General features: G+C 40.2%; 2 protein-coding genes across 4 annotated transcripts in view; both read left to right on the top strand.

Annotated features, from left to right (window-relative positions):
- The window catches only part of VPS35 (VPS35 retromer complex component), a 41,553-nt gene extending 26,400 nt beyond the window's left edge, over positions 1 to 15,153 (top strand). The window contains exons 8-17 of the mRNA XM_065898619.1: positions 2,626 to 2,735; positions 5,163 to 5,259; positions 5,367 to 5,515; positions 6,960 to 7,167; positions 7,575 to 7,730; positions 9,609 to 9,731; positions 11,765 to 11,944; positions 12,452 to 12,691; positions 13,397 to 13,540; positions 14,182 to 15,153. Of these exons, the coding sequence (XP_065754691.1) occupies positions 2,626 to 2,735; positions 5,163 to 5,259; positions 5,367 to 5,515; positions 6,960 to 7,167; positions 7,575 to 7,730; positions 9,609 to 9,731; positions 11,765 to 11,944; positions 12,452 to 12,691; positions 13,397 to 13,540; positions 14,182 to 14,361 (1,587 nt within the window). The 3' untranslated portion in view covers positions 14,362 to 15,153. The remainder of the gene's footprint in view (positions 1 to 2,625; positions 2,736 to 5,162; positions 5,260 to 5,366; positions 5,516 to 6,959; positions 7,168 to 7,574; positions 7,731 to 9,608; positions 9,732 to 11,764; positions 11,945 to 12,451; positions 12,692 to 13,396; positions 13,541 to 14,181) is intronic.
- Positions 15,154 to 26,851: 11,698 nt separating this feature from the next.
- The window catches only part of SHCBP1 (SHC binding and spindle associated 1), a 37,680-nt gene continuing 37,138 nt past the window's right edge, over positions 26,852 to 27,393 (top strand). For 2 of the 3 annotated variants that reach the window (XM_065898843.1, XM_065898844.1), the window contains exon 1: positions 26,870 to 26,978. In XM_065898843.1, coding sequence (XP_065754915.1) covers positions 26,870 to 26,978 — 109 coding nt within the window. Of the gene's footprint in view, positions 26,979 to 27,393 lie in introns of all 3 variants that reach the window. The other variant, XM_065898842.1, reaches the window with a different exon arrangement.

Below are 27,393 nucleotides of genomic sequence, written 5' to 3'. Positions count from 1 at the left end.
GAGGGAACCTACCTCAACATAATAAAGGCCATATATGACAAACCCACAACAAACATCATTCTCAATGGTGAAAAACTGAAAGCATTTCCTCTAAGATCAGGAACAATATAAGGATGTCCACTCTCGCCACTGTTATTCAACATAGTTTTGGAAGTCCTAGACACGGCAATCCAAGAAGAAAAAGGAATACAAATTGGAAAGGAAAAGGTTAAACTGTCTCTGCAGGTGACATGATACTGTACGTAGAAAATCCTAAAGATGCCACCAGGAAACTACTAGAGGTAATCAATGAATTTGGTAAAGTTGCCAGATACAAAATTAATACACAGAAATCTCTTGCATTCCTATACACTAACAACAAAAGATCAGAAAAAGAAATTAAGGAAATAATCCCATTCACCATTGCAACAAAAAGAATAAAATACCTAGGAATAAACTTACCTAAGGAGGTATAAGACTATAAGACACTGATGAAAGAAACCAAAGGTGACACAAACAGATGGAGAGATATACATGTTCTTGAATTGGAAGAATCAATATTGTGAAAATGACTACTACGTAAAGCAATCTACAGATTCAATGCAACCCCTATCAAATTACCAATGGCATTTTTTACAGAACTAGAACAAAAAGACTTAAAATTTGTATGGATATACAAAAGACCCCAAATAGCCAAAACAATCTTGAGAAAAAAAAAATGGAATTGAAGGAATGAGACTCCCTGACTTCCAAGTATACTACAAAGCTACAGTAGTCAAGACAATTTGGTACTGGCACAAAAACAAAAAAATCAATGGAACAGGACAGAAAGCCCAGAGATAAACCCATGCACATATGGTCACCTTATATTTGATAAAGGAGGCAAAAATATACAATGGAGAAAAGACAGTCTCTTCAATAAGTGGTGCTGGGAATACTGGACAGCTACATGTAAAAGAATAAAATTAGAACACTTCCTAACACCATACACAAAAATAAACTCAAAATGGATTAAAGATCTAAATGTAGGACTGGACACTATAAAACTCTTAGAGGAAAACACAAGAACACTCTTTGACATAAATCACAGCAAGATCCTTTTTGACCCACCTCCTAGAGTAATGGAAATGAAAACAAATAAACAAATGGGACCTAATGAAACTTAGCAGCTTTTGCACAGCAAAGGAAACTATACACAAGACAAAAAGACAACCCTTGGAATGGGAGAATATATTTGCAAAGAAATCAGCAAACAAGGATTAATCTCCCAAATACATAAACAGCTCGTGCAGCTCAATATCAAAAACACAACCCAATCAAAAAATGGACGGAAGACCTAAATAGACATTTCTCCAAAGAAGACATACAGATGGCCAAGAGGCACATGAAAAGCTGCTCAACATTACTAATTATTAGAGAAATGCAAATCAAAACCACAATGAGGTATCACCTTACACTGGTTAGAATGACCATCATCAGAAAATCTACAAACAATAAGTGCTGGAGAAGGTGTGGAGAAAAGGGAACCCTCTTGCACTGTTGGTGGGAATGTAAATTGATACAGCCACTATGGAGAACAGTATGGAAGTTCCTTAAAAAGCTAAAAATAGAATTACCATATGACCCAGCAATACCACTACTGGCATATACCCAGAGAAAACCATAATTCAAAAAGACACATGCACCCAAATGTTCATTGCACACTATTTACAATAGCCAGGTCATGGAAGCAACCTAAATTCCCATTGACAGACGAATGAATAAAGATGTGGTACATATATACAATGGAATATTACTCAGCCGTACAAAGGAATGAAATTGGGTCATTCGTAGAGACGTGGATGGACCTAGAGACTGTCATACAGAATGAAGTAAGTCAGAAAGAGAAAAACAAATATTGTCTATTCATGCATATATGTGTAATCTAGAAAAATGGTACAGATGAACTGGTTTGCAAGGCAGAAACGGAGACACAGATGCAGAGGACAAACGTATGGACACTAAATGGGGGAAGCAGGGGTGTGGGGTTGTGGTGGTGGGATGAATTGGGAGATTGGGACTGACATACATACACTAATGTGTATAAAATAGATAACTAATAAGAACCTGCTATATAGCACAGGAAGCTTTAGTTCGCTGTACAGTGGAAACTAACACAACAGTGTAAAACAACTATACCACAATTAAAAAAAGAAAAAAGGGAAATAAAATAAAGACAGAGTTGTTAACACTACCAGATGGGCCATATTGGAAGCTGATGCAAAGGAAAAATACTGATCTTCCTTAACTTAAAATTTTGATAGTTTGGTTTGTCATTTTTTGGCATTACTGAGTCTCATTTTTCTTACCTTGAAATGGGACTAACAGAGATCCTTATAAAATTGTCAGGAGCATTAAATAAATAAATATAAACCTGGAAAAAAAATTGTAGGTGTACTTTGGTTAATAGAATATTTCTTTCTGGGGTTATGTTTAGAGAGGCTTAAAAGTGATGTATTTGAATTTGGTTTTATAAGATTAAAATGATTTTTTCCCCCCACAAATATGAACTTTAAATACTAAGTCCAGAATATTGTGTGAAATGCTTTTTCTAATTGATCTTTACTATTTGGTTTTAATAATAATTGAGTATTATTTGATTTTCAGGTTTTCCCTGACGAATTCCACCTTCAAACTTTGAATCCTTTTCTTCGGGCCTGTGCTGAGTTACACCAAAATGTAAATGTGAAAAACATAATCATTGCTTTAATTGATAGGTAAGAATTTCCAACACTGGAGGGCAGATGTTCTGACTTGGGAATAATGAATTTAAAACATTTTTGTGAATTCTTTTTTTCTGTTCCATCTTTATTAATATTTTTGATGTAGTTACACTAGTTCTGTAAGTCTGAGTACTTACTAAGTGCTTGTCTAGCTTACGCATGAAATAAGTTTAGCTCTTAATTGTACAGGGGTCATGAAGGTAATATATTTTAATCTATGCATTTAATTGGCATTTAAAGACATTATACAGACCTAAGATGTTAGTCATAAATCCAGATTTTATAATTCCAAAGATCACTGAAGAGCAAAACTTGTTTTTTACCATGATGAAAGTATCTTGGGCTTCCCTGGTGGCACAGTGGTTAAGAATCCACCTGCCAATGCAGGGGACACAGGTTTGATCACTAGTCCAGGAAGATCCCACGTGCCATGGAGCAACTAAGCCTGTGCACCACAACTACTGAGCCTGTGCTCTAGAGCCTGTGAGACACAACTGCTGGGCCCACGTGCCACAACTACTGAATCCCACGTGCCTAGAGCCCGTGCTCCGCAACAAGAGAAGCCACCACAATGAGAAGCCCGCACACCACAACGAAGAATAGCCCCCGCTCGCCGCAACTAAAGAAAGCCCGCGTGCAGCAATGAAGACCCAACACAGCCAAAAATAAATTAATTATAAAAAAAAGAAAGTTATCTTTCAGTGGGAACCAGTTTGATCTGGAGTCTTCTTTATCAAGTAGCCATAAATATAGATGATTAAGAATGTTCAGGTAGGGCTTCCCTGGTGGCGCACTGGTTGAGAGTCCGCCTGCCGATGCAGGGGACACGGGTTCGTGCCCCGGTCCGGGAGGATCCCACATGCCGCGCAGCGGCTGGGCCCGTGAGCCATGGCCGCTGAGCCTGTGCGTCCGGAGCCTGTGCTCCGCAACGGGAGAGGCCACAACAGTGGAAGGCCCTCGTACCGCAAAAAACCAAAAAAAAGGACGTTCAGGTAATCACTGCATCATCACATGTTTTTAAAGAAGAATTTTCAAGTATTAAAAATGTTAGTAAATCCTCTTTAAGTTTGACTTCTTTAGCCTTTGGTCTTCGTTAAAAGTATAAAACTTGGCCTTCAATAATAGCTTTAATGAGTGCATGCTGGGTGCTAGTACATAGTATGTGTCCTGCTTGTGAGCATACACTCATTGACATTATGAAACCAGAAACCCAAGGGTAGATTTATTTCTGCAAATACTTTTTATTATATTTTAAATATCTAAGTTATTAGTTTTAAAGTCTGAGAATTTATATAGCAGAATTCTTCAAATTATCTTGTCAGTCCTGGACATTAAGAATTATAAGTTACTTGGCCATGCTCTTTTTTTTTTTTTTTTAAACATTTCTCTTTTTTTATTAATTTATTTTATTTTTTGCCTGCACTATGTGTTAGTTGTGGCATGTGGGATTTTCATTGAGGCATGCGGGATCTTTTGTTGTGGCACTCAGGCTTCTTTCTAGTTGTGGTATGCGGGTTTTCTCTCTGTAGTTGTGGCATGCAGGCTTCTTTCTAGTTGTGGTACACGGGTTTTCTCTCGTTGTGGCATGTGGGCTCCAAGGCGCATGTGCTCTGTAGTTTGTGGCACACAGGCTCTCTGGTTGAGGTGTGTGAGTTCAGTAGTTGTGGCCTGGAGGCTTAATTCCCCCGCAGCATTTGGGATCTTAGTTCCCCAACCAGGGATCCCACCCGCATTCCCTGCACTGTTAAGTGGATTCTTTACCACTGCACCACCAGTAAAGTCCTCTATTTGGGCATACTCTTAATGGAAGCTAATAACTGGATTTTCCTATGTTGGGTGTATTGTCACTTAACCGTTTCTGTCAGTAGTGGTTCTTCTGTGCATAACAAAATGTGCGTCTAGTTGTAACCATGATAAACACTTAGTGATAATGGAACAGACGTTATTTTGTATAGTTTAAGATGTGGTAAAAAGTTAGCTTTACTACTTTTAGAATTAGTTGTGTTTTAAACTTTTCAGTAGTAAAAATGCAGTGTCTTAAAAGAGTCTAGGCGCTTTTTATGTTTAAAAGGTTATTTTTTATAATCATGGCTGTTGAATACGTTTATCACCTTTAATACATTTCTATCCATATCTACTTAATTAATTTGGCAGAATTGGCCTGTCGAAAATTTGTTGTGTATGGTATAAAGTAAGAATACAGTGAAATAAGGCATCATTGGTAAAACTGTTTCATTAAAAATGAATTGAGGGAATGGTCAGCTACGTTCCCTGTCCTTCTTAAAAATCTCTTTAGGAGAAAGGTTCTAGGAGAAATACACTTGGAGAAAATACAGAACAGCATAAAGAATAAAATGTCATCCATGATCCCACTACCCAGATCCCTATATCCTTTTAAATAAAGATTATTTTCTTTTTTAGATTAGCTTTATTTGCTCACCGTGAAGATGGACCTGGAATTCCAACAGATATTAAACTTTTTGACATATTTTCACAGCAGGTGGCTACAGTAATACAGGTTTGTATGGCTTTGTTCCTAAGTTCTCAAAACTTTCAAACTTCTCAGGTGGTAGTTCCTCTTCTAATTGTTTAAAATAAATTCCATGGTTTTTCTGAACATTCCAGTCGAGACAAGACATGCCTTCGGAGGACGTTGTATCTTTACAAGTCTCTCTCATTAATCTCGCTATGAAGTGTTATCCTGATCGTGTGGACTATGTTGATAAAGTTCTAGAAACAACAGTGGAGATATTTAATAAGCTCAACCTTGAACAGTAAGTAAAAGTTAAACATTTTTGTAAAAACCTTTGTAAAGCACTTTTTTGTCCCAGATTTATTTTTCTTTTGCAATTCCTTTTTGAAATGTTAGCGTTCATCTTGTTTTAAGTATTTGTTAGATCGACATGCTTGGTACTAATCAGGGCAGAAAGTGGCAACCAACTGCTTGGCTGTGTACATTGATCAAGTAGTGGCACTCATAGATCATAGCAGTCTTCAGGGACCAGTGTCTCCAATTCAGACCCCTTTGTATATATGGGTGAGTTAGTTTTTAAACTGGTAAGGAAACTATTTATATCAAGCAGTATTTCCATGAGAAGTGGTTTCCTACAGATAAGTAAGATGTGAAAAAATTAGGGAGGCATGTATGTATTTAAGGTGTGGAAATTAATTGGTTTAAATTTTTCTCTATTTTGAGCTTTGATTTTGATACCATCAAGGATAGTATAATATTCTGTTGTCTACTTGCATCTTCTTCAACTATGCTGTCCTGGACCTGTTGCATCCTCTAGTGGCCACTGTGGGCAGTTCTGATCCCTTTATGTTTTCCCAGCAGTCCTCTTACTGTCCCATCCTTCACTGCTTCTGAACATGTGGTCAATTTGGGACCCTCCTTGCCCTATACCCTTCCTTGCCCAATCTAGGCCCCTCCTTGCCCCTCCTTGCCGTATATATATAGGCCCCTATATATACACTCGCGTAATCTTTCCGCTTTCCATCTCTCCTCCAGTGGTTTAGTTAACATCTGGAAGATTTCTTTTTCTTTTACCTCTTTTTATTCCTCCTTTTTCTTTTTGTCACTCCCATTTTTTGTGAACTCAAAAACATTCCAGATCTTGAATAAGTGATGTATCTATATCTTCCCCCACTAAGTGAGTTTTAAAGTAAAATTAGACAAAATAAAAAATTAGAAATCCCAACCTCTAAAGGTCTTATAAATGCCTGGATATTCTTCAGCCCCCACGGAATGTTCCTAATTTCATCCTGCTTTTCCTTAGTCATCAACATCTGATGCAGAAGAAATAATTTATGTATTTTTCTATTTTGTTGAATTGCTATTTTTGCATGGCTTTGTCACCCTGAATGTACCGTACTTACTGGCTGCCCTAGAAACCTAACTACCACTTAAAATACTTCCCTTAGAAATACCACATTCTAGACAGGCATTTTAACTCCAGGTATACAACCTGTTTATGAATTGGAGACTAGCATAACTTATTGTATCAATAGGACATTAATAGATGAATAAATGTGCTTAGAAAGACATCTGATAAACCTCTCTTGGAAGTCATTGGGGTGTTTTGGGGTGGTGTGATTCACTTGACCCATTTCCTTTAATATTATAAATGAAAAATTTCAAATTTTTGTGAATCAAGTGCTGTCTGTGTATATAAGAAGTTAATTTCATTCACTAAAGGGCTGCTGTTTTTCTTTTTGCAGTATTGCTACCAGTAGTGCAGTTTCAAAGGAGCTCACCAGACTTTTGAAGATACCTGTTGACACTTACAACAATATTTTAACAGTCTTGAAATTAAAACATTTTCACCCACTCTTTGAGTACTTTGACTATGAGTCCAGAAAAAGCATGAGTTGTTATGTGCTTAGTAATGTTCTGGATTATAACACAGAAATTGTCTCTCAAGACCAGGTAAGAGAATACCCACATGCTTTATTAGAAAAACAGAGACAATGTAGTTATGGTTTTAGACCTTGAGACAAACACATGAGATGGGCGGGGAGGGTAATTTACTACGAAAAAAAAGTTACAAGTAGCTTATTCATTATATAAATGAGATAATTGGGGATGTATAAAGAAGAAATTATAAAATAACTATAACCCACCAGGAAGAGAGGTCCATTGATTAACTATTGATTAACATTTGGTGCGTCTCTTTCTAAATGTTTATATGTGTACCAACATGCATATACTTTCATACAGAAGAAGGAATTATGTTGTTGATACTATTTCATAACTACACAACTAGAAATGCTTTTGTCAGTGGCATTATATGCTGATTGTTTCACCCCAGTGGGTTTCTGTCTCTCATGATACAGGTGGATTCCATAATGAATTTGGTATCCACGTTGATTCAGGATCAGCCAGATCAACCTGTAGAAGACCCTGACCCAGAGGACTTTGCTGATGAGCAGAGCCTTGTGGGCAGATTCATTCATCTTCTACGGTCTGAGGACCCTGATCAGCAGTACTTGGTATGAGTTAACTCTTACTATACCCCTTCAACAACTTCTAATGAAGTCATGTGTAGATGTGTCTCAAATGGTCTAATCCAGCTTGTGGTATTAAAAGGTTTTGAAAGAATTGAAACTGAATAAGAGATTAACTGAACTTTATGATTAAATGCATAATTGTTTGTAAACTTCTGGAGCTTATGAAGAACAAGTTGGTTGCTGTCATTTCTTTTGAAGACTTCTTAAGAATTTTAGAAAAGCCTATCTTCCTTTAGTTGGGTGTCCTATAATCAGTCTCTGTCCATTTTCTTTTTGAACTGTGTGTTACTTGTAGAATTGTTCATTTGTTTTTCATAATAAACTTTTAAAGTATGAGTAAAATCCTTATATTCAACTGTGTATATGTTTCCAAGGTTTGCAAATAGAAGTTGTTTGTGTTTGCCACATGGAAAATGTGTGAAGACTTTAAAATTAAAATTGCCTTTTTCTTAACCCCCTTTTCCTGGAAAAAAACAATCAGATGAGATTCTCCCTTTCTTTGTCCTTAGTCCTCAATAAACCTTTGTGAAATGAATAAAACATGTTGCCTGAATAGGAGTATTGGTGACTGATACTGGACAATTTATGTTTATGAAAGGTAGCACATATGGCTGCCTAATTATCGTTTGGGCAAAGTAGTTTAACCATTGTTGGATGCATGAGGCTAAGTGTTAGTAATGAAGAACACCTTTATTTGAGGATGAGTCCTGACTTTCTTCCTGTGTTGACTTTGTCATAGTTGACACTCTCGTACTTCTTCATAGCCATTGTGAAAAAGAAGCTGATTTCTTTTGGTAGTGCGATAGTCTTCAACTTGGCTTAGTGTCAGATAATCTGTGCACTGTGTGTGATCTATACCTAGTGGCTGGCTCCATTGTTCAGATGTTTTAACTGATTCCCTTATGTTTCTGTGTCACATGGCCTATGTGTGTTTTCATTTTTTGTTGTATACCAAATGTAGTAGTTAGGAAGTATGCTTTCCACCTGTGGCCAGTTGGTTATGCCATGTACAGAAACACCTTTAAGGTGAGGATCATTAGCTGTGACTTCCCCAAGGGGGAATGCATTCTCTTCCTATCCATCTATGACTGTCAGAGAAATTTACAAAACCTGAATATGTCACACACTGTGACACACATATTAAGTTATTTCATGAATTCTTGTGTTTTTTTTTCTGAAACAACCAGACATTTGTTTACTAATGGCTCTTTTTTAAAGTGTGTTACCATTTCCCTTGACTTAAATGGTCTTAATGTTTTTCTGAAGTAGGAGGTGTGATATACCAGCAATATGCATATTTTTTGTATCATAATAATAGCGAATATTTTGAGTACATGCCTTGTGTTAGTACTGGTAACACTTTACATCTGTTACTTGATCTTCCCAGCAACCTTAAGAGAAATATACTGCCCCATTTTTCAAATGAAACTTACAGCTAAGAGAAGGTAAATATTAATGTGCCCAGGGTCACACAGATAGTAAGTGTTAGAATCTACTTCTAACTGTATCTGTCTTCAGAGCCTGTGCTCTTTATCATCACAGTATACTTCTCAAATGTGTATATGAACATGTATTTATATCTGCCCCTGACTAGCTATGTAACTTTGGGCAAGTTATACAACCTCTCTGAACCTCAGTCTTCCCCATTTGTGAAATGGGTTTAGTATTTGTCTCTAGGGTGATTGTGATGACTCGGCAAGATAAGAAATGTAAAAGTATACCATGAAGTCTGGTATATCATATATATTCAAAAAATGGTAGCAATCATGATGATTAGAGCTCCCATTTAATTTTATAAGTGATTAATTATAGTTTCTATAATTACAGAAAAGATGAATGGGTTTTGTTTGTTTTGGTCAGATTTTAAACACAGCACGAAAACATTTTGGAGCTGGTGGAAATCAGCGGATTCGCTTCACACTGCCACCTTTGGTATTTGCAGCTTACCAGCTGGCTTTTCGCTACAAAGAGAATTCTAAAGTGGTGGGTTTACTTTTAAGTATGTCACTAATTTTTTCCCTTTTTCCTCTGTGTATGTGTTTTAGTTTATCATTATAGAAAATTTCAAACATATACAAATAGATAATGGTGTAATAAAATCCCAGTTTCAATAACTCTCAATTCATTACTCATCCTGTGTTATACTTAAGTATCACTGTTGACAATAGTGATGTTGGTAGATAAGATTACATACTAGTTGAGGAATCACATAAAAAACACTTAGAAATGAAAGATTAAAACAGTTTAAATTTATGTTAGAAGTTTTTCCTGTGTCTAAAGATCACTTGTGAGACATCTATAAGTTTATTACAAAATGGCTCAGAATGCTTTAGTTTCTCAAGAACGATTTTATTTTCTTGGGAGTCTTTATGATGTACTAATTCTGAAGTGATATAATAATCTTATTCAGAGGTTGCAGTACATAACAAGTAAGATCTAATTCATGTTAGCTTTGCCTAATGAAAGGGCCCAGCGTTGCATAATTGCTGCTCTCTAAAAGCCTGTAATTGAATAATTTTATGAGTTGTGTACATTTTTTAATGAGCTTAGTCCTTTTACAAACAGGATTATGGCTAAGTCTTCAGTGGTGTACTTTTGTAGAAAATATCCTAATCTGGGAGTTCCCTGGCCATCCAGTGGTTAGGACTCTGCTTTCACTGCCGAGGGCCCAGGTTGCATCCCTAATTGGGGAACTAAAATCCCACAAGCCTCACGGCGCAGCGAAAAAAAAAGACCCTAACCTAACGTACCTGAAAGTTGGACAGTCAGGTTTATATTAAGGAACAAACACCATAAACTTTATTTTCTAATAATGGAGAAACAAGGTATATTCAGTAGACTTACCAGTATGACATAGCATGCCTTTGGCCAGTTTTTATGAGGCCAGCCTCTCATAGTTCCTTTTTCCCAATATTTTATGGATAGGTGTTTGTGAATGTAACAATAAAAAAAGCAACGAGCATTTACTTACTATGTGCCGTACACTGTGCCAAGGAGTATAAACTTGGATTATTGCATTTAGTCCTTGTAAAAGTCTGTGACTATTATCCTCTCTTAAAAGTGAAAAGAATCAATTGCATTAATAAGAAATTTGGATGGTCAAACATGGATAAAATATTTAACCTCACTACTAATTGTAACAGTGAACCTTTTTAGAAATCAAACTGGTAAAGAAAAAAGAAAAATAAGGTTCAGCAATGGCCGTGGTGTGATGAGAATTCATTCTCATCTAGTAATGGTGGGAATGTGAATTACTACAGTCTTTCTAGAAAACTCTGGCAGTGTGTAACTAGAGCCTTAAAAAACCCAGTATTTCCACTTCTGAATTTATACTAAAGAAAAAATTAGGGATTCAATAAAGCTTTGTGTTTACAGACCATTTGTTATATTACATTTATTTCCAAAAGGAAGTAGTTAAGTAAATTATGCTATATCCAGTTTGTGGAATATTTTCTAATGATTAAAATGATTTTAAATAACTTTAGTATCATGAGGAAAATTATGACAAAATAAGTGAAAGAAAAGAAGTTGAATACATGCAGCATGAGCCCAATTTAATTCTTCAGTAGGTACTTTAAAGTAGAAAACCATACACAGAGGATCCCAGTTACATTATATTTGCATAGAAAAAAGAAAGGAAGACATTAACATTAGAATGTTATCAGTGATTATTGCTGGGTGGTAGATTTAGGGATGGTTTCAATTTTTAAAAAATTCTTTTGTGTATTTTCCTAATTTTGTCCAATTTGGGAATATGTTGCTTTTTCTGATGGAAAAAAACAAATACCAAGTATATAAAAATTACAAAGCCAGTGACTTCAAATGGATGTTTTGAGAAGACATCCTGCTTGATTTCCTTGTGTACTCCACAGATGAGACAGAAGATAGCAGGAAAACTGTGAACTCAATTTTAACACTTTTCCTGTTTGTTCTATAGACATTTTATATAAAAAGAATATTCTTAAGAAAGTTAATCTTGAACTTAAAGTAATTTAAACTATTTTTTTTTGTTTTAGGATGACAAATGGGAAAAGAAATGCCAGAAGATTTTTTCATTTGCTCACCAGACTATCAGTGCTTTGATCAAAGCAGAGCTGGCAGAATTACCCTTAAGACTTTTTCTTCAGGGCGCTCTAGCTGCTGGAGAAATTGGTTTTGAAAATCATGAAACAGTAGCATATGAATTTATGTCCCAGGTGTGATCTGCTCTCTTTCTGGGATGTTTAATACGTTTGCTCTGTTCAGTCACCTGTCTGTAGTTAGTGGTGGTGGTGCACATGGATTTACTCTTCACTGAATTTATAACTACCCCTTTCTCACCATCTTGATGGGAAATACTATGCTTCTTAACACTATAGTTTTATTGACTGGTTTGGAGCAGGAAAATTGATCAGTTATTGGGTGCTAATGAGATTGAAGATTTTCCAGTGGGTCATGGTAAAAACTGTTTCATGGGGGAAAAAAATTCCTTTGTTATTCATTTTGGGAACCCTGGATTAAACAAAAGTTAAAACAAGTTTCTTTGTTGCAACTTGTCAGCAACTTTGTCTTGTGCCTCTCCAAGCGAGGGCACTGCGTATTCTGATCTGAACCATATTCTGATCTGAATGACTCACAGGATGGGGCTTTGATGGGAAATACTTTGGAAAATGCTCTAGTAGATGGTTGGTCCCTAAAGGTCACTTCTGCTTTGTGTGTACCAGGCATTTTCTCTGTATGAAGATGAAATCAGTGATTCCAAAGCACAGCTGGCTGCCATCACCTTGATCATTGGTACTTTTGAGAGGATGAAGTGCTTCAGTGAAGAAAATCATGAACCCTTGAGGACTCAGTGTGCTCTTGCTGCATCCAAACTTCTGAAGAAACCTGATCAGGGCCGAGCTGTGAGCACCTGTGCACATCTCTTCTGGTCTGGCAGAAACACAGACAAAAATGGGGAGGAGGTAAGGTGGGAGGTCATTCCTAACCAACAGTGTTAGAGGAGAGGGGATCATTGATAGGGAACGGCTGCTGGGGCCTTTTGCCTTGGAGGTGAAACGTGCAGTGCTTGGAAACCTGACAAAGAATATTGCTTTGTTTTGTTAAAAGAAACGAAATGGACAGTAACATATAGAGTTACATCCTGTGGTGAAGCCTCCACTTTGAGGATTTTGTAACGTAGCAAGTTTGTACCACTATCTTTAAAAAATATACAAAATACATAAATATAAAACATTTAACATATAAATATATAAAACAAATAATATATTTGTTTTAAAATATAGCTTTGTGGGCTTCCCTGGTGGTGCAGTGGTTGAGAGTCCGCTTGCCGATGCAGGGGACATGCGTTCGTGCCCCGGTCCGGGAAGATCCCACATGCCGTGGAGCAGCTGGGCCCGTGAGCAATGGCCACTGAGCCTGTGCGTCCGGAACCTGTGCTCCGCAACGGGAGAGGCCACAACAGTGGGAGGCCTGCGTACCGCAAAAATAAATAAATAATATAAATAATAAAATATAGCTGTGTACTTTAAAAAATGAAGAGAATTTAAATTGGTTTTGTCCTTTTAAAATATGAAAGAGCCACTGTAGTGTGTTTATTTCTTTGTGTGAAATGGGACATTTGTGATTCATTAATCTCTTTAATACTCCCCTCACTCCCTTTATTCTAGCTTCACGGAGGCAAGAGGGTAATGGAATGCCTAAAGAAAGCTCTAAAAATAGCAAATCAGTGCATGGACCCCTCTTTACAAGTGCAACTTTTTATAGAAATTCTGAACAGATATATCTATTTTTATGAAAAGGAAAATGATGCGGTAAGTGAATAATAAATTGCTGTTAGTGAACTATTTTCCTTTCCTACTCTTAGATTTGATACATACAAAAGTTTATCATCCTGATACTTTTCTTTTTTGTTTACAAGGGTCAGAGTTTGGAGAATCTACCTAGTGGTCTCTTTCATTCTCCAAAATTCTTCTCTGTCTATATAGATGCATCTTACAGAAGAGCTTATTATGTGCAAGAAAATTCTTATCTCTTTTGTTTATGAATATTTTATAAAATAGTCACTCTCCGTTTAAAAAATAAAAAATAATTTACAAATGCTGAATAGTAGGCTGATTTGTCATCCCATAAAAGTGTAGAATAATTCCCAAATAAAGGATGGATCAATATTTGTAGGTTAAGTAAAATTTTGCTTTGGTTCTTTTACTGGTTTATGATTTTCTGTATTTCCATTAAGTTTTTTTTTTTTCAGTTGTTGTTTTGGATGAATGTCCAATAGTTGTTGCTCAAACCAGAAATCATGTTCTCATCTCTTTTTTCTTTTTTTTTTCTTTGTTTTCATAATCTGGTAACTGCTGAGAGTAACACAAGCTCCTCAAAACATTTTTATTAAATTACATTATTTTTTGTGTGTGTGTGGTACATGCTTGATGGTAACATTGTTTTTTTGTAGGTCACGATTCAGGTTTTGAATCAGCTTATCCAAAAGATTCGAGAAGACCTCCCAAATCTTGAGTCCAGTGAAGAAACAGAGCAGATTAACAAACATTTTCATAACACACTGGAGCATTTGCGCTTGAGGCGGGAATCACCGGAATCTGAGGGGCCAATTTACGAGGGTCTCATCCTTTAGAAAGGAGCCAGGCTCACCATCCTCCTTTCCATGTACATCCAGTAAGGGTTTTATTATACTAGGCTTCCCTTCCATAGATTGTGCCTTTCAGAAATGCTGAGGTAGGTTTCCCATTTCTTACCTGTGGTGTGTTTTACCCAGTACCTCCAGACAACTCACCTTCAAGACCTTAATAAAATTATTCACTTCATAAGTGTTCAGGTCTGTCTGATCACCCTAAGTAGCATGATTGATCTGCTATTTTAAATTCCTGTGATCTGTTTAAAAAAAAAACGAACAAAAAAAGCCAAAAAAACCCCACTTATCTCTGTGACTAATGAAGCTCTCCTTCCTTTTTTTCTGTTTTGTTTCATTGTTGAGTGTGTAATTTCCTTCATTACTTGGGAGTACTAACCAGAAAGTGTCTGTCTCTCTGTTCTGAGATTAATTTAGAGGAAAGGAATACTGTTTGTGAAATTCAGCTTGGGCTTCTCCTGAAATGCAAGATAAGGCCATGTGTAATATTTTCCCTAAAATTAGAGTATATTAATGCATGTTTGAGAATTTTAAAGCACCATGGTCTAAACCAGAAGCTATATTTTGCATATTTGGACTCAGCCATCCATTAAGAACTTAGGTTGTCCACTGGACATATTTATCAAAATAATTTTGTTCTAAATAGTATAAAATAGAAAATTTGTGATCTATATAATTTATGTATAACCTTCATTGTTGTAAATTTAGGGGGAAATGCATCATACAATTATGATTTTTTTTTCACCAGTGAAACAATAAAAGTTGCTATTAACAATTTTGGACCTTCTTCCTTTCATACTACCTTAATTCATAAAAGGAACTAGTAGAATATATGGAGTTTATTGTATATTCTCAACGTTCACAACACTCACTTGTTCAACTGTTCACTTGTTTTAAACACTTATTGAGCAGGACACCATCTACTCTTTTAGTCATATTTACTCATTTGCTTTCTTCAGCCTTACTCTTCTTTCCTAGGAATGATACCTCCACATAAACTCCCAAAAGCCTCCCACCTATATCAGTTATCTATTGTGTGACAAATTATCCCAAAACTCAGTGTCTTAAAACAGACATTTATCTCACAGTTCTCTGGATCAGCAATTTGGGAGTTTAGCTGGGAATAAAATGGATTGATAGGATAGTGTGTGCAAATTTGGTAAAATTACATAAGCTTGAGCCACAATGATTTTAAACCTTAAATAGGATACATCCACAGGAGATGGGTGTTACAAAACGCTTTTTGTCAACTATTTTTACCTTCCTACACATCCCCTGGACCAATGATTTTCAAGCTTTATCAAACATACAAATCACATGAGGGTCTTGGTAAAGTGCAGATTCTGGAATTCACCAGGTCCGGGGTGGGGCCCAAGAGTGTATATTTCGAATAAACCCCCAGGTACACCCCCCCCACACACAACATATTGCCAGTCCAGGGACCACACTGAATAACAATGCCCTAGATGGAAATTCCATAGACGTTGTTTTCGTAAATAAATTTTATTTATTTATTTATTTATGGCTGTGTTGGATCTTCGCTGCTGCTCACGGGCCCTCCCTAGTTGCTGCGAGCGGGGGCCATTCCTTGCTGCGGTGCGCGGGCTTATTGCAGTGGCCTCTCTTGGTTGCGGAGCACAGGCTCCAGGTGCACAGGCCTAGTATTTGCGGCACTTGGGCTCAGTTGTGGCACACGGGCTTAGTTACTCCGCAGCATGTGGGAATCTTCCCGGACCAGGGATTGAACCTATGTGCCCTGCATTGGCAGGCGGACTCCCAAGCACTATGCTACCAGGGAAGTCCCCACAGGCAACATTTTAACAGTACTTGGAATAACTTATTTCACTTGTTTCTTAGATGGTTCTCACGTTTCCTTGTGGCAAACACTAAGAAGGGGGTGACAGTGGCCTAGAGAAGTGTTTGTGACTGTCTATCCTTGAGTATAGGGGCTTAGGCAATCCAGTACAGGAGGCATTTCTGTCATGTGTACTATATGACAGTGGATCTTGGCTTTCCCAGGGCACAGCAATTTAATGAATGCTTTTTGGAAACTCAAGTGTTAGAGCAAGTCGGTACAGAATAGTTAGCTGAAATCAGCTACAGGAGCCAGACGGACATCTCATAGAGTAGTGGACATCAATCCCATGACAGGCAGCTCAGAGGATCATGAGCAAAATGTAGGGGGCGCACGTGGGATCTTCCCGGACCAGGGATCAAACCCGTTTCCCCTGCATTGGCAGGCAGATTCTTAACCACTGTGCCACCAGGCAAGTCCTGGAATGTTATCTTTTAAGGAGTTGTCTTGTTAATTCTAGGAGAATGTTGCTCTTTATGGTTGAGCAGGTATTTCTGCCAAGGGGGGAGGTTTGGTCAATGCATAATGCAGATACACAATGCGCAGTAGGAGGCAGTGAGGAGGCCAAAGGACAGGAAAATATATGTAAATTTTTTCTTGTCTCGCTATAAGATATGAATTTTATTTCACAATACTCATGTCCTGATTTGCTTATTGATGAATGCTATAAACGTTTATTGTGCACTGATTATGTGCCAGATACTGAGCAATGCACTAGGAGTTAGTGATAAGAAAGCAAACATGTTTCTTGCTCGCATGGAGCTACTGTTTAAAAGGGAGAAAGGAATAACAGAGAAGTGTAAATTGTGATAAATCTTATATAGGAAAAATGCAGGAGACTATAAAGTCAGTATTACTTTGATATCAAAACCAGACAAAGGCATCACAAGAAAAGAAACCTACAGAAAATGTCTTATAAATATGGATGCAAAGATCCTCAACAAAATACTAGCAAATTGAATCCAGCAGTACATAACATGGATAACACCATGGCCAAGTGAGGTTTATCCCAGGGATGCAAGATTGGTTTAATATTTTAAAATCATTAATGTAATACACCACTTCAATAGAATAAAGGACAAAAGCCACATGATTATCTCAAGACATAGGAAAAGCATTTGAGAAAGTTCAACACCCCTTCTTGATAAACACTCAGTAAAATACAAATAGAAGGCAACTTCCTCAGCCTGATAAAGTCAGGAAAAATCCACAGGTAAGATTATACTTAGTGGTAGAAGAATGGATGCTTTCTCCCTAAGATCAGGAACAAGACATAGATGTTAGCTCTTGCAATTTCTTCTCCTTTTTCATTTCTAATTCTATTGATTTGAGTCTTCTCCCTTTTTTTCTTGATGAGTCTGGCTAATGGTTTATCAATTTTGTTTATCTTCTCAAAGAACCAGCTTTTAGTTTTATTGATCTTTGCTATTGTTTCCTTCATTTCTTTTTCATTTATTTCTGATCTGATTTTTATGAGTTTTTTCCTTCTGCTAACTTGGGGGTTTTTTTGTTCTTCTTCCTCTAATTGCTTTAGGTGCAAGGTTAGGTTGTTTATTCGAGATGTTTCCTGTTTCTTAAGGTAGGATTGTATTGCTATAAACTTCCCTCTTAGAACTGCTTTTGCTGCATCCCATAGATTTTGGGTCATCGTGTCTCCATTGTCATTTGTTTCTAGGTATTTTTTAATTTCCTCTTTGATTTCTTCAGTGATCACTTCGTTATTAAAGTAGTGTATTGTTTAGCCTCCATGTTTTTGTATTTTTTACAGATCTTTTCCTGTAATTGATATCTAGTCTCATGGCGTTGTGGTCGGAAAAGATACTTGATACAATTTCAATTTTCTTAAATTTACCAAGGCTTGATCTGTGACCCAAGATATGATCTATCCTGGAGAATGTTCCATGAGCACTAGAGAAAAATGTGTATTCTGTTGTTTTTGGATGGAGTGTCCTATAAATATCAATTAAGTCCATCTTGTTTAATGTATCACTTAAAGCTTGTGTTTCCTTATTTATTTTCATTTTGGATGATCTGTCCATTGGTGAAAGTGGGGTGTTAAAGTCCCCTACTATGAATGTGTTACTGTCGATTTCCCCTTTTATGGCTGTTAGTATTTGCCTTATGTATTGAGGTGCTCCTATGTTGGGTGCATAAATATTTACAATTGTTATATCATCTTCTTGGATCGATCCCTTGATCATTATGTAGTGTCCTTCTTTGTCTCTTCTAATAGTCTTTATTTTTTTTTTTTTTTATTTTTTTTTTTTTTGTTTGTTTGTTTTTTTGCGGTACGCAGGCCTCTCACTGTCGTGGCCTCTCCCGTCGCGGAGCACAGGCTCCAGACGCGCAGGCTCAGCGACCATGGCTCACGGGCCCAGCCGCTCCGCGGCACGTGGGATCTTCCCGGACTGGGGCACGAACCTGTGTCCCCTGCAACGGCAGGCGGATTCCCAACCACTGCGCCACCAGGGAAGTCCCTAATAGTCTTTATTTTAAAGTCTATTTTGTCTGATATGAGAATTGCTACTCCAGCTTTCTTTTGGTTTCCATTTGCATGAAATATCTTTTTCCATCCCCTTACTTTCCGTATGTATGTGTCTCTAGGTTTGAAGTGGGTCTCTTGTACACAGCAAATATATGGGTCTTGTTTTTGTATCCATTCAGCCAATCTGTGTCTTTTGGTGGGAGCATTGAATCCATTTACATTTAAGGTAATTATCGATATGTATGTTCCTATTCCCATTTTCCATATTATTTTGGGTTCATTATTGTAGGTCTTTTCCTTCTCTTGTGTTCCTTGCCTAGAGAAGTTCCTTTAGCAGTTGATGTACAGCTGGTTTGGTGGTGCTGAACTCTCTCAGCGTTTGCTTGTCTGTAAAGGTTTTAATTTCTCCATCAAATCTGAATGAGATCCTTGCTGGGTAGAGTAATCTTGGTTGTAGGTTTTTCTCCTTCATCACTTTAAATATGTCCTGCCAGTCCCTTCTGGCTTGCAGAATTTCTGCTGAAAGATCAGCTGTTAACCTTATGGGGATTCCCTTGTGTGTTATTTGTTGTTTTTCCCTTGCTGCTTTTAATATGTTTCCTTTGTATTTAATTTTTGACAGTTTGATTAATATGTGTCTTCGTGTATTTCTCCTTGTATTTATCCTGTATGGGACTCTCTGTGCTTCCTGGACTTGATTAACTATTTCCTTTCCCATATTAGGGAAGTTTTCAACTATAATCTCTTCAAATATTTTCTCAGTCCCTTTCTTTTTTTCTTCTTCTTCTGGAATCCCTATAATTCAAATGTTGGTGCGTTTAATGTTGTCCCAGAGGTCTCTGAGACTGTCCTCAGTTCTTTTCATTCTTTTTTCTTTATTCTGGTCTGCAGTAGTTATTTCCACTATTTTATCTTCCAGGTCACTTATCCATTCTTCTGCCTCAGTTATTCTGCTATTGATCCCATCTAGAGTATTTTTCATTTCATTTATTGTGTTGTTTATCATTGTTTGTTTCATCTTTAGTTCTTCTAGGTCCTTGTTAAATGTTTCTTGCATTTTGTCTATTCTATTTCCAAGATTTTGGATCATCTTTACTCTCATTATTCTGAATTCTTTTTCAGGTAGACTGCCTATTTCCTCTTCATTTGTTAGGTTTGGTGGGTTTTTATCTTGTTCCTTCATCTGCTGTGTGTTTTTCTGTCTTCTCATTTTGCTTATCTTACTGTGTTTGGGGTCTCCTTTTTTCAGGCTGCAGGTTCGTAGTTCCTGTTGTTTCTGGTGTCTGTCCCCAGTGGCTAAGGTTGGTTCAGTGGGTTGTGTAGGCTTCCTGGTGGAGGGGACTAGTGCCTGTGTTCTAGTGGATGAGGCTGGATCTTGTATTTCTGGTGGGCAGGTCCACGTCTGATTGTGTGTTTTGAGGTGTCTGTGGACTTATGATTTTAGGCAGCCTCTCTGCTAATGGGTGGGGTTGTGTTCCCTGTCTTGCTAGTTGTTTGGCATAGGATGTTCAGCACTGTAGCTTGCTGGTCGTTGAGTGAAGCTGGGTGCTGGTGTTGAGATGGAGATCTCTGGGAGATTTTCGCTGTTTGATATTATGTGGAGCTGGGAGGTCTCATGTGGACCAGTGACCTGAAGTTGGCTCTCCCACCTCAGAGGCACAGCACTGACTCCTGGCTGCAGCACCAAGAGCCTTTCGTCCACACGGCTCAGAATAAAAGGGAGAAAAAGTAGAAAGAAAGAATTAGTAGAAGTAGAAAGAAAGAACGAAAGAAAGGAAGGAGAGAAGGAGAGGGGAGGGAGGGAGGAAGGAAGGAAGGAAGGAGGGAAGGAAGGAAAAAAAAGAAAGAAGATGAAGTAAAATAAAGTAAGATAGAATATAATAAAGTTATTAAAATTAAAAAATATTTATTAAGAGAAAAAAACAGACGGATAGAACCCTAGGACAAATGGTGGAAGCAAAGCTATACAGACAAAATCTCACACAGAAGCATACACATACACAGTCACAAAAAAAGGAAAAGGGGAAAAAATCATAAATCTTGCTCTCGAAGTCCACCTCCTTAATTAGGGATGATTTGTTATCTATTCATGTATTCCACAGATGCAGGGTACCTCAAATTGATTGTGGAGTTTTAAACCGCTGCTTCTGAGGCTGCTGGGAGAGATTTCCCTTTCTCTTTGTTCTCACAGCTCCTAGAGGCTTAGCTTTGGATTTGGCCCCGTCTCTGCGTGTAGGTCGCCGGAGGGCGTCTGTTCTTCGCTCAGACAGGACGTGGTTAAAGGAGCAGCTGGTTCGGGGGCTCTGGCTCACTCAGGCCGGGGGGAGGGAGGGGTATGGAGTGCGGGGCGAGCCTGCGGCGGCAGAGGCCAGCTTGACGTTGCACCAGCCTGAGGCGCGCCATGCGTTCTCCCGGGGGAGTTGTCCCTGGATCCCGGGACCCTGGCAGTGGCGGGCTGCACAGGCTCCCTGGAAGGGGGGTGTGGATAGTGACCTGTGCTCACACACAGGCTTCTTGGTGGCAGCAGCAGCAGCCTTAGCGTCTCATGCCTGTCTCTGGGGTCCGCGCTGTTAGCCGCGGCTCGTGCCTGTCTCTGGAGCTCCTTTAAGCGGCGCTCTTAATCCTCTCTCCTCGCGCACCAGAAAACAAAGAGGGAAGAAAAAGTCTCTTGCCTCTTTGGCAGGTCCAGACTTTTCCCCAGACTCCCTTCCGGCCAGCCGTGGCGCACTAACCCGCTGGAGGCTGTGTTCACGCCGCCAACCCCAGTCCACTTCCGGCGCTCCGACCGAAGCTCGAGCCTCAGCTCCCAGCCTCGCCCGCCCCGGTGGGAGAGCAGACAAGCTTCTCGGGCTGGTGAGTGCCGGTTGGCACCCATCCTTTGTGCGGGAATCTCTCCACTTTGCCCCCCGCACCCTGTTACTGTGCTCTCCTCCGCGGCCCTGAAGCTTTCCCCTTCCGCCACCCGCAGTCACCGCCGGCGAAGGAGCTTCTAGTGTGTGGAAACATTTCCTCCTTCACAGCTCCCTCCCACTGGTGCAAGTCCTGTCCCTATCCTTTTGTCTTTGTTTATTCTTTTTTCTTTTGCCCTACCCAGGTACATGGGGGGTTTCTTGCCTTTTGGGAGGTATGAGGTCTTCTGCCAGCGTTCAGTAGGTGTTCTGTAGAAGTTTTTCCACGTGTAGATGTAATTCTGGTGTATCTGTGGGGAGGAAGGTGATCTCCGCGTCTTACTCTGCCGCCATCTTCCCGGAAGCCCCAGCTCTTGCCATTTCTATTCAACATTGTACTGGAGGTTCTTCTAGCCAGAGCAGTTAGGCAAGAAAAAGAAATAAAAGGCATTCAGAATGAAAAAGAAGAAGTAAAACAATTTCTATTTGCAGATGACATGATCTTATCAAGGAAATGCAAATTTAAGGCATAATGAGATAGCACTATATACCTACTAAAGTGGCCAAATTAAAAACAAAAAACACATGTTGGTGAGGATGTGGAACAACTGGAACCCTCATTTATTGCTGGTAGTAATGGAAAATGGTATAGCCACTTGTAATAGAGTTCTCTATTAACTGAAATATATATACATATATACACATACATATGTATGTATATATACATACATATGTATGTGTATATATGTATATATACATACATATATATATGTATGATGTATATATGTATGTATGTGTGTGTGTATATATATATATATATACACACACACACACACACACACACACACACACACACACACACACAGGTCCTAAGATCTGCAGGGTGAGTCAGTAAGCTGGAGACCTAGGAGAGCTCATGGTAGTTCCACAGTCCAATTCCAGAGGCCTGAGAACCAGGAGAGCTGATGGTATAGTTTCAGCCCAAAGACCAGCAGGCTTGAGATCAAGGAAGAGCAAATGTTTCAGTTCTGTCTTATCCTGAAGGTTTTAGCCCAGTACCCCTGCAAAGAGGGCCCTGCCTAGGATTCCCTCTAATTGGTGGCATTTATCCCAAGTCTGACTACACTCACTGGGTATTCTCTTGTTTAATATGCCTCTCCCCTGCTGGACCATGAGCTCCGTGAGGTAAGAGTTAGGTTTATTTGTTCTCTTCTAATCCCTGGAGCCTCGCACAAGGCCCAGAGGCTCTAGAGGAAACTGGCTGAAAGGACTTCTCAGTGCTTTACCAAGTGCTAAAGATTTATTTTGAAAGTTTAAGCTTCCCTCTAGTGGAAAATACAAGCCAAAATTCGAGCCTAGCTTTTATTCTTTGTTTTTGTCAATGAGAGCCCCAGACTCTCAGACCAGAGAAGCAGAGACCTAGCATCTCTTCTCTCCCTGCCGTGGAGTAGACATCGTGGGCTACCTGCCCACCCTGGGCCCTCGTGGAGCTCCCCACAACTGCTGATGGAGGTACAGGCCTCCCCCAGTGGGACCCCTCCCAGGATCTGGGGGCTCTCCCCACCCTTCTCTGATGTTCAGAATTTGCACTGTCTTTGTCCTTGTCTGTGCTCAGAAACCCATTCGTATGGATGTGGGAACACATTCTAAAGCAGGACAATGGGGGCCATGCTGGGCTTCTCTCCCCCACGGGTCAAAGTCCTGAGCTGCACACTTTAGAGAGTGCTTCTGTCCTGGGGAAACTGGTGGGCTGGTTTGGGGGCAGAGGGCCCCCAATACAGGCCGCATTCCCTGACCCTGACTTTGGTTATGGTAATAATGTTGAATCTGTGGTTCTGGGTAGGGGGTCTCTGGGCAGCAGCAGCAGCAGAAATGGCCCAGATCTGGCCATTTGACTCTAAACCTGAGCCTTTGGCTAATGGCATCATAAAATTGCACTATGTATAAAAGGAGCAGTATCAATTTAGTTTGTTCCTTTACTAAGTGAAGTTTAGTAGTAGTTACCAGCAGTACAAAGATGAATCTGACATGGTACTTGTCTTCAAAGAACCACAGCCTCTGACGCAATGTCACAAGTAGACTAGGCCTCAGAAGTTGCAAACTGGTGGTCTACAGATATGTTTTATTTGGCTGGCACAGTGTTTAAGTTGTGAAAAATTGGTTGCCAATCTTTTTTTTTCTTAATTAACATTTTAAAAAAATTAATTAATTAATTTATTCTCGGCTGCACTAGGTCTTCGTTGCTGCATGTGGGCTTCTCACTGAACGTGGCTTCTCTTGTTACGGAGCACGAGCTCTAGGCATGCGGGCTTCAGTAGTTGTGGCTCGGGCTTTAGAGCACAGACTCACTAGTTGTGGCACATGGGCTTAGTTGCTCTGCGGCATGTGGGATCCCCCTGGACCAGGGCTCGAACCTGTGTCCCCTACATTGGCAGACAGATTCTTAACCACTGCACCACCAGAGAAGACCCGGTTGCCAATCTTTTAATATGGGAAATTTCTTATAAAAATCTAGACTTCTGGCTTCAGTTGGAAAACCAACATGGCAACATGGGATCCATACCCATCACTTCTCACGGGACTCGCACCAGTGCCCACTTCTCTCCTTCTGTCACCCGCCTGGCCATTCCGGGCACTGCATTGAGACCCCTGTGCTAGGAATAGCAAGAGGGGAGCAATTAATTCTGGAAGCAGGTGAGAGAGTGGGTGAGTCCTCTCAGGTGCGGTGACTTCCCAGGTGCCATCTCGACAGCCTGCATGGGAGATGGTGGTGGCCACAGGGGCTGTGGCAGGGAGGGTGGGATGAGATGAGAGCCTTATGAGCTGGAGGATGGGCAGCACTTGGCTTTGCAGCATTCAGGAACGTGAATCATGAATGAGAGCTCCAGGTCAAGTTTTCCAGCAGGAGATGAAACTGAAATAGCTGCAGGAGAGAACTCAGGTCTGAAGATCTCTGTATCAAACATGAATTATGTTACTTGAGGACTGGGGATCTTGTTGAAACGCAGATTCTAGTCCAGCAGATCTGGGGGTAGGGGAGGGACTCTGCATTTCTAACAAGCTCCTGGTCCCTGGACTGTACTTTGAGCAGCTGGGGCTTAGAACAGAGGTTGTGATCCTAGTGGGCTGTGGGCCAAATTTGGCCTGGGAAATAAGGTTTTTCTGGGTTGTATAGTATTTACATTAAAAAAAAAGTTGCTAACAGCTTAAAATCAGGCATTTTCACATAAAAGTCTGAATCTGTCTTCACCACTCATCATTCTCTATTACATCACTGAATTTTATTTTATTTTATTATTTTTCATAATTGAATCTTGCTTGTTAATTGATTTTTTACTTGTTCATTGTGCATCTCCACTAGGCTGTGAATTCCATGTGGGCAGGACCTTGTCTGCTTGTTTGCCCCTGCTTCCCTTGAGCCTAGAACAAAGTCTGGCACACAGTCTATACTCTCTATATTTATTATTTGTCAAGTGAACTAGCACATCTGCTTTCCTGTGTGCTCACAGTGAGTGCCACTGTCCACACTTGGCCTTCTTCACTCACTTCTGTTACCTCCTGATGAAGGTGGACTCAGGAAAATGCCCTTGGGAGTCCCCTAGGTTTAGGGGATCTGAGAAGGAGGAAGAAGAATGAAGGCAGGAAGGAGAACCAGAAGAGTGAAGGACCAGAAGAGAGAAGGCCTGGAGGCCAGGGGAGGAAGGACTATGGAAGGGGATGCTGGGCTGTCAGTGCTGCAGTGGGTGGAGGGCGATGGGAGCGAGGGAGGGCAGGCTTCTGGAGGAAGCTACTGGCCGTTGAGAAAGCAGGAGAGGAAAGGCACTACCCCAGAGCAATTTGGTGCTATCCAGAAAGTGTGGAGGCAGTATCTCAAGATTGCAGTTGGGCTTTGGGAAGTTTTTAGGGGAGGGCAGTAAGTTTCGAGCCCCTGTGTAGACAGAGTATAAGGACCTAGTGGTGAGAAAGAGAGTGAAGATATAAAAAGGACTGGGAATAATGGGTGCCACCCCACCTAAGGCAGGTGGAAGGCTGTGATGGGCTGCAGATGGAGGGATTGGAAAGGAAGAATTAAAAAACCCTTTCCTTAGGATAAGGGGGAGGGGGCAGGAAAAGCAAACTCCCAAGAAATGTGTGCTCCTAAAAGGTCTCCACTTAGGGGAAAACTCTTAAAAACTTTCCATATAATCCATGCAAGCATAGTTTGGAAATGTATCCAGTTTAATAAGTGATTTGCCCTTAATATCATTTCAGCTGTGAGGGATCTGAGAGACTTTAGCCCAAGGTTTTCCTTTAAGGCAGTAAGTGGAAATGTCTTCCGTGTGATAACTGTCATGACCAGGCTCTTGTCTTTCTGTGGGACTCATCTTCCTGGTGTTCTGGTAACCTCTGCTGTTGCCAGCCATCTCAGGTCTGACTAGTCATGGCCTGGCAGAGCCATTAAAATGTGGATTCAGGAATTTGGCTGGTTTTTAATACTGGCACTGCTGGGTTAAATTGGGCATTTCTTAATTTCTTGGTGACTCCATGTCGTCACCTGTAAAATGGGAATAACAATAATATTTCCTGTCTCATAGGATGGTTTTTGAAGATTGAATAAGTTACTGCAGATAAAATATGCAGGGGTGTCTTGCACACAGTACTTAACAAATGTTAGCTATTATCATTGGAGGTTATAGTTGTTGATTAATAAATGTAGGTAAAACATACTTTTACATTCTAAATATTATTTGACATTCTTTGAAAATATCCTCTGTGTGTAGGTAGTGAATGAAAGAGGGGGAGAGAGAGAAAAAGCGAGAGAGCAACTGATTTTTGGTGGTGAAAAGTTTGGAGCCATCTAGGCCAATATACTATTAGAACTGAACATGCTCTTCTGAGAGGTGAAGTGACTTGCCCAAGGTAATACCAGTAGTAATGGAAGAAACAAGTCTAAATACTATGTTTTTTGAATCTCAAGCCAGTGCCTTTTCCGCTCTACCTCACTTCCAGGTATGGCTTGTTAGTTTTTCGGAACTCATCCCAAATTATGTCCTAATTCAACTTTGTCCAAGTTCGTCCCAGTAAACAAAAAGAGCAAGAGCTTGGACGAGAAGAGCAGTCCTTCCGGCCAGTAGATGGCGCTCAGGCACTGCAACCGGGGTGGGTGGAGGCTGAAGGGGCCGCAAACTTTCCTTTAATTGGTCAAACAGCCTCGGCCCACTATCCAATCAGAAGCGGCTGCTTCATCGCATTACTGGGCCGGGCGGCCGCCCGCGGAAATTTGAAATGGCTGACGGGCTGCTGGCTGGTGGTGGGTTGGGGTCGGAGGCGATGGCGCGGGACCATGAGCGCACCGGCTGGGCTGCGGAAGAGGAGCCGGCGCCCCTCGGGAAAGGTGAGCACCCGTCGTGACGGGCCGGCGGAGCCGCCGCCTGCGACAGACCGTGTCGGCAGCGCGGGGGGCGTCGGGACTCTCCGAGGGCGCTTGGGGCGCAGGCCTTCCGGACCTTGCAGGCCAGGGTGGCGGCGGTGGCTGGGCGACGCCCCTACGTCGAAGTCAGGAGGTACCTAGGGCAACTCCCCCCGCCCAATCTGGCCTCAGTTTCCTCGAGCCAGGAGGGAACTGGGCCGGGCTGGGAATTCCTACTCTTGCTGTCTGGGTGGGCCCCCCGGGCTTTGTGCACGCGTTTGTGAGTCCAGAGTGGGCGCATTTTTAAAATTTGCATCTCAAAGGAGATCACGTACCATACTTCCCTTTACCGAAAGAGAAGAAACTTGAACGCTTGGCCTAGTTGGCTGCATCTAAGCCT

Source organism: Phocoena phocoena, chromosome 20 (assembly GCF_963924675.1).
Source record: "Phocoena phocoena chromosome 20, mPhoPho1.1, whole genome shotgun sequence".
In the NCBI taxonomy this organism is placed as follows: Eukaryota; Metazoa; Chordata; class Mammalia; order Artiodactyla; family Phocoenidae; genus Phocoena; species Phocoena phocoena.
This window is presented reverse-complemented; position numbering and strand designations above follow the sequence as displayed.